Raw genomic sequence first — 8,288 nt, forward strand, 5'->3', positions numbered from 1 at the left:
AGTTTCATTAGCTCAGTAGAAATTTAGCCCCATTAAGCTAACTTTGTGACTCTGGGCAAGTTAATACAGGCAAAATATTTAACAGACTTTGTGTAGCATAGGCAATCCTAAACAGATCTTAGCACATTTATATTTAATATATTTGAATATGGCTTTTTCATCTCTTTCTTTGTATGTTTAGCACATATGAGTTATCTTATTTTCACTATTTATGTTTGAATAATATTGTGTAGGAAACTTACTGTCTGAGGATGAGAGAACAAAGAGTCATTCCTAGTTTTCCATTACTTCTGGAGAAAGTTCAAGTATCAATATCACTCCAAGGAAAGGGAGAGGAATTAGACTATACATCTTTGTCAGTAAAATATAGAGATAAGAAATATGACATTGAGGAACAACAAATAAACTGGAACAAAGAGACCTAAGCTCTAGCCCAGGATACACCAGTGCTTAGATGAGAAACCCCCATAGTTAGCAAACCTCATCTAATCAAGATAACCTAATTCATGTGTTTTGGGATTAATATCTGCTTCACTATACCTTTCAAGGGGTGAATCCTATTTACAAGTATATTACTTGGTATTAAATCATTCCCCTTACTCAGTATGGCAGACTAGTAAATTTTGTATGCTACTTCTGATGTTTGCTGAGTCTGTGTTTTAGGAGTTTTCATTGCTGTAGCTAGTTCTATCATTTTCTCATTATAATTTAATAATCTGAGTATTATAATGCATTATTGAAAATTATCAGTTATTAACAGACCCTATTTTCTATGCATGCTGATACTGGGAAATTGGATTAGGGTACCAACCATACTGGCTATATGGGAATACCATCTATTTCTTTCCTTGGCCATATATATTTAAATCCCTCCCCCCCCCACACACACACACAGAAAATTTAACTATAATCCTTGTTTGGTGCTGTTAGTTAGTTTTGCTAGATTTCAATATTTTTAATTCATTTGATTAGTTCTGAGGAGGAATAGTCAGTGTTCTAAATTTATTCTATCATCTTCCTCTAGAAATTGTACCTAGAGGGTAGCTTAATATATACATTAATTTACTGATTACCAATAATGAAGAAAGTAGTTATCTGTGAAGAATAAGTGCTTATTTATATTCAATACTGAATTCCAGAAGTGATTGTAACCAGTTGTTACCAAATCAGTTCCTTGTCATTAATTAGTAGGTATGTTGTCTGTTACCTTGTATTCAGATATGATTTTTTGAACCTGACACCTACTCAAGCATACTTTTTATTAGACTTTCACCTTTCATTCTTCTCTTAGAATTTATGTGTCCTTGACATATATTTATAGCTCCATCATGTAACATCTGACCAAATGCCATGTGCCATCTTCTCTTTTATTGCAGCTCAAATGATCAGATATATGAAAGAAGTCCCGAGTAGAAATCAAACGGAAGTGACAGAATTTATCCTCTTAGGACTCTCAGAAAATCCAGATCTTCAAGGTGTCCTTTTTGTGTTGTTTCTGTTCATTTATGTGGCAACCATGGTGGGTAATTTGGGAATGATAGTATTGATTAAGATGGACCCCAGTCTTCACACCCCCATGTACTTCTTTCTCAGCAGCCTCTCTTTCGTTGATGCCTCTTACTCTTCTTCTGTCACACCTAAGATGCTGGTGAATCTTATGGTTGAGAATAAGGCCATTTCTTTTAATGAATGTGCTGCCCAGTTCTTCTTCTTTGGATCCTTCCTGGGGACGGAATGCTTCTTGTTGGCCATGATGGCCTATGACCGCTATGCAGCCATTTGGAACCCACTGCTATACCCAGTTCTCATGTCTAGGAGAAATTGCTTCTTTCTAGTAGCTACCTCATTCCTAGCAGGCTTTGGAAATGCAGCCATACACACAGGGATGACTTTCAGGTTGTCCTTTTGTGGCTCTAATAGAATCAACCATTTCTACTGTGATACCCCACCCCTGCTGAAACTCTCTTGTTCTGACACCCGAATCAATGGCATTGTGATCATGGCTTTCTCCAGTTTCAATGTCATCAGCTGTGTTACAATTGTCCTTATTTCCTACCTGTGTATCCTCATTGCCATCTTAAAGTTGCCTTCATCAGAAGGCAGGCACAAAGCCTTTTCTACCTGTGCCTCCCATCTCATGGCTGTCACCATATTCTTCGGGACAATACTCTTTATGTACTTGCGACCTACATCTAGCTACTCCATGCAGCAGGACAAAGTTGTCTCTGTCTTTTATACTGTAGTAATCCCCATGCTAAATCCCCTCATCTACAGTTTGAAAAATAAAGATGTGAAAGAGGCCCTGAAGAAAATTTTACAGAAACATGGACCATAAAACCATGTTATCCAGGGTTTTGTTGTGTAGGAGAAAAAGTATTTTCATATTAATTTTATTGTGACTGTTTAACCTCTTTCTCTGTGTTAAAGTAGATGCTTTAACATGATATTTACTTCTGAATCTCCTAGTGTCCTAAATGTTTACAATAACCCATTTGATGGATCACATAGTGGATATAGATAGCACTTGGTAGAAGTATCAAGTAACTTAGAATCGACTGACCTACACTTAGGTTCCTAGTGAAATATTTAGTTTGTGTCTTTGGTATCAATCCCAGCAAACAAACTCTGAAATATTCATTCATATTGAGGTCGTTTATTGGAAGGTGTTCCCAGGAATAATATTTATATGGTGAGGGAAGCAAGAATGGACAGAAGTTTAATTGGGGTGAAATTGCAACAGGAGGAATCATTTAGTTCCCCATGGAACTCTGGAGCTGAGATGACCCTCAGCAAATGTCTCAAATTGTGAAAAGGACCAGGTTTTAGTATATTCTTAATGGGACTCTTTGATGTGACTTACCCACTGGAAGGGAACATAATTGTGGGCAAGACAATTCCTTTCAATGGGAAAATCCAAGAGTAGAAATCAGATAGGAACTGTTACCAATATGTCTAGACATTGGGAAAATAAATACTTAAACCCTGAAAGGCAAATGTGAGTAGTGTATAGAGGTATGTCATTAACTATAAATAATAACACTATTCCACCCATAATACTACAAGAATAACAAGTGAGATGCATAAAAACGTCTTATCAGGTAGCTGTAATAATCGGGGAGCCATACCAATAATATGGGAATATAGTACTGACTTTGTGAATTAACTGGAATATTTTGAGGTAGTTATCAATGTACTTTAACATTTCATTTCTATTACTTCCGAGGCCTTCACCTAACTTCCAATAAACTATCATCAAAGAAACTGTCTATATATCATTTATTTTAGTTTGTTGGAGCATTATCGATGTTGAAGTAATGGGACAACAGCTCTCCTTGCTGAGATGTTATGTGGAAGGAGGTTTAAATAATGATTTAGAATCACGTAAATGTCCAGTCCCTATTTTTTTCCTCTCTGCCATTCATTGCAAACCATCAGTGGGAACACCAGTGTTCTTCATGCTCCAAGTGAGACCACCTCATCACTGAAAACATGGTTAGAGACAATGAAGGAAGACTTATTTTACACTGCCCATCTCAAACCCTCTTCTTATCTAGCCATAACTCCACTTTCAGCTGGTAAAGGTTTCTCTCAAATGCATCTATAACTGTCACTTACTCTGTCCTTTCCCTTTTCCTTTTATTTTACCTCATCTACAATAATATGTCATTCAGTTGCTATTATATCTAAAGAAAGTGGTACTTTATCATCATTACTCTAATATTCACAATTCACATGTTTTTCAGGCAAGATTCCATGAACTCTCTCTCTCTCTCTCTCTTTTTTAGAGAGGTTTTTGTAATTGGGTGCCTGTGCTCACCGGAGAGAGACAGAGAGACAAAAAATAAGAAATCACCACCTAGAGGGATGGTCACACTTGGGGGGATAGCCACAATCCCTTCTCTTCCATTCTCTTATCAGGATTTTGAGCCTCCACACTCACATGCACCCAGCATGAGTTTGAAGCCATGGTTCACTATGTGAGAGTCCAGCAATGTAATATTATGTCATTGCTGGCCCCTCCACGATCTCTTCCATGACAACTCATTTTCACTTGTCCTCAGTCCTTTGTCCCACTGTATTCCATTCTACTCATTTGACTAAATGCCAACTTAGTTGAACTTCTTTCTTTGTTCTGTTCTTCACTTAAGCCGCTTAGTGCAGTTAGAGGAAATTGCTCAGCACTTTATTCTCTGTTGTTGATCTTGCCTCATATTTCGGTCTCCAAAATACAAACAATAGCATACAATTACTCTTGTCTTATCATCTCTAAATCAGTGTACATACACTCCTTGTTCCTTCTTATCATAGTGGATAAATTGTTTCCATTTCTACCCAAGATGAGCCCATTCACATCTTCAGAGCTTCATGTGGACTTCACTTTTGTAATGATTGCACATCTCTTCTCTCCCTAAGATTTAGTTTCTCAGATTCTACTTGAATATCTTCTTTTGTTTACAAACATCATCTAGTGTCATCCTTCTTAATAAATTTTACTAAAATTCCATTCTGTTGCCAATATCCCTGTTCCCCTTTATAGTTTTTTTTTAAGAATTATTTTATAACTTTACTTATTATTATTATTTTTTAATTTGCTATAGAGCATGTATGCTTACCAGAGAGACACACAGAGAAAAAGATAGGGAAAGTGAAAAAGCAAAGCACCAGGTTTGCAACTGAAACTGCAGTCAGCTATACAGGAGTCCAGTGCCTATACCACTATACCAGCTGCTGGCCCCACTCATTTATAATTATTAATGCTATTCTCAAAACAATTACCTCTACTCATTGCCTTTATCTCCAGATATTCAATTTACTTTTCAACATGATTCAATTGTCTTTCTTTTTTTCCCCCACTAGTCAGGGAGCCTGATCTTTTCAAGGGCACTTCAACACAATCACATCAAAGATTGCTTTTCTATCTTACTCTTACTTGATATTTGAGGACCATTTACCATTATTTTGAAGCATCTTTTTCTATCCTTCTATGTCACCTGATTCTTTTTTAAAAATAACTATTTTATTTAATTTTATTTATTCATTCATTTATTTTTATTTTACTAGACACACCACACACACACACACACACACACACACACACACAGAGAGAGAGAGAGATAGAAAGAGAAAGTGAGAAAGCAAGCCACCAGGTCTGGGACTTGAACTATGGTCAGACATGTGGGAGTGTCCAGCACCTCAACCACCACACTACCTGCTGGTCTCAGTGTCACCTAATTCTTATGGTATTTTTTTTTCCTTCCATGGCTATTCCATCCCAGTTATCTTTGATGTCGTTTCTTCCTCACATTGGGTTCTAAGTGTTGGATTAAAAGATTTGTGCCTCTATATTTGTTTCCTCATCCACACCCAATTCTTTGGTAATCTAAGAAATCTGCAAGGATCCTAGGATCCATACCTTTATTGGGGACCCTCACCTGAGTTTCAGATTCATATACTGAATTAACAACTTCGAGTCTGAGGATTTGGACAAAGGAAAGAATTAAGATATTAAGATATTAGCTTTCCTAACTTAGTTACATACTCAGACATATGCAAAACATAACCACTGCTATTTTACCACTCTGAGGGACTGTACCTTAGAATCATATTTATGTGCTTTAGGTTTAAAATATCTTCTCCATATTAGGTTTCAAGTGGTATTTACTAAAAATAATTTTTAATTTATTCAAACCCCTCTCATTGAAATACTTCCACATGACGTGTACTGGAGATGTAACAGTAAACAAACAAAATTTCTTATATCATGAAACTTATTTTTAAGTGAAGAAGGGATTACAGTCTATATTGCATGTATATACATGTATTCATTTGTGTGCACACATGTATGTATACATACATGTATGTGTATGCATGCACAACTGTGCACACATTTACATGGATAAGTAGTGGTGCTTTCAAGAATAATATAGCAATCAGGGGCCGGCATGTGGCATAGTGGTTAAGGGGCTGGATTCCCACATGGTTGACCCTGGTTTGAGTCCCAGATGCAGAAGTTTAAAACTCACACTGGGCACATGTGTGTGTATGCCTCCCCCCCCCCAAAAAAAAAAGAGAGAGAAAGAGAGGAAAAGTGAAAGAAAGAAAGAGAAAAAGAAAAGAAGAAAAAGAAGGTAATCAATTGACTAAGATGTTGCAGAATTCAGGAAGAGGTCTCTGCAGAAATAATACTTTGGCAGGCATAAATGTTTATGATAGAGCTCTCCAGGTACGCACAAAGTAAATAGAAAGACCTGGAGGCAAAATACTCCTTGTTAAAGGAATAGCAGAGAGATAAATATATTTGCTTCAGAGTGAGCAAACTGAAAGAGGAAAACAATAGTGATTCGGAATGTCCTTGGGAAAGAGCGGTCGGAATGTCCTTGGGGAAGAGTGGTAACTCATATAATGCCCAGTCATTTTGGACTTTACTTTTCAGATTTCCATGTGATAGTTATTTTCCTAGACTTCAGACTGAGTTTCATGGAGTGGAAAATATGAATTTTGTTTGGTACTTTACCAGTACCAAGAATAGTGTCCACTCTATGAAATAAATTCACTAAACATTTGTTAAAGGAAGAAATAATTATTGAATAACATGAGTGTCATTCTAGTAGAAATACATAGAGATTATATTTTAATTGGATTTCAGAAGTTTGGAGGCATAGTCTGATTAATAATAAAGCATTTAATTCAGTACTATGCTTAGTGGAGCTTCATGACAATTAGATATTTTTTGTTCTTCTCTAAATGCCCAAGTTACCCTTGGGTATAAGTGGTTCACTGGGGAAACTGCAGATCAATTACCTCAGTGTAAACTAAGTGTATGTTTTAATTATGGCTTGGCATATTTCAAATTGTAGACTTTTCAGTGTTTAGCAGAGACTAACTCTCAAGAGAAGGAGCACAGCCTTAATAGGGTGGACTCTCTGCCTTGGGTTTAGGAGTTTCACTTTCTATACTTCCTTGATTAATTGATCATGTCTGAATTTGCTGCAGCTGATTGCTTTATACCACTTGCATAATTATTCAAAGCTGTAAGTCTCATTGTTTGCAAAGAGAAAGCTTGTACTCTCCCCCAAACCAATAACTAAAACTAACATAAATTAATAAAGCACCACTATTTTCAGTGGCGAGTTCTAAAGGACAAAAGGTAAGATAATTTAATTTCTCTTAAGGTATTCAGATGTATAAAATTTCAAGAGAACTTAAATATATTCAATAAGTTAAGCCCAAATACCTCAAATTGAACATGTCTGAAATACACTCACTTTTTTTTTTAAGAATTATTTTATTTAACTTTATCTATTTATTTAAATTTGACCAGGGAGAGACAGAGAGAGAGAGAAAGCAAGCCGCCAGGTCTGGGACTTGAACTATGGTTGGTCATGAGAGAGTCCAGTGTCCTTAACTACCACACCGTCTGCTGGTCCCAGAAACACACTAACTTTAATGTTATTAACTAGCCTGTGAAAACAGATCTATGTCCCTGCTTAATATATACCGAATGTCTGTACTCTATAGAATAAACGGAGAGACTGGAAGGTGTAATAGCAGTGAGGCACACTGTAGAGATAAGAGACGGTAGAGAAGGGGATGGGGAATAGAAGCTGGGAGGGAGGGGACCAGGAGAGGGAAACATTTAATAGACATAAAAATAAAAATGTACTTGTTGATGATAATATATGTGGTAATGTCTTTAACTTGAATAACTTATGCCATAGTCATGCTGTGAAATACCATGTAGCCCACTTTAAAGATGCACAGTGATTAAATATAAATTTTAAAAAATTTAAAAAGTTATTATGACTATCCTGGTGATTGTCAAATGGGATACAATGGTTCTGCTTTGTCCTTAATGACTAGTGATGTTAAGTATGTTTGTATGTGCTTGTAATTCATGTATCATCTTTATTTAAAATCTATTAAAGTCCTTTGTCCATTTTTAATCAGATTTCTATTGCTGAGTAGTACAATTTTTAAAAAATATGAACTCGATGCTACATTATTAGTGGATACAATCAATGCATACAAATGTTTTCTTCTGCGGGTTCTTTTCATATCATTTAATAGTGTCCCATACGGTAAACAAATTTTTGAAAGTGGTTATTTTGAGGGTAATATTTTAGTTAATTTTACAGCTAGGAAGATAAGTTGAAAGTACTATTGCAGGGGACCAGCTGGTGGCATGGTGCCTATGGTGCTGGACACTCCCACATGTCTGAACATGGTTCAAGTCCTAGAACTGGTGGCTTGCTTTCTCACTTTCCCTCTCTCTCTCTCGTCTCTCTCTT

The 8,288-nt window shown here is 36.3% G+C and overlaps 1 protein-coding gene across 1 annotated transcript; it reads left to right on the forward strand.

Moving 5' to 3' along the window:
- The first annotated feature begins 1,381 nt into the window (after positions 1–1,381).
- On the forward strand, positions 1,382–2,335 carry LOC102474737 (olfactory receptor 1020). The gene has a single exon (XM_006158378.1). It carries the CDS (start codon positions 1,382–1,384, stop codon positions 2,333–2,335), a length of 954 nt encoding a protein of 317 aa, XP_006158440.1.
- Positions 2,336–8,288: the final 5,953 nt, after the last annotated feature.

The sequence above is a fragment of the Tupaia chinensis genome, unplaced genomic scaffold, assembly GCF_000334495.1.
Source record: "Tupaia chinensis unplaced genomic scaffold, TupChi_1.0 Scaffold000586_1, whole genome shotgun sequence".
Lineage (NCBI taxonomy): Eukaryota > Metazoa > Chordata > Mammalia > Scandentia > Tupaiidae > Tupaia > Tupaia belangeri.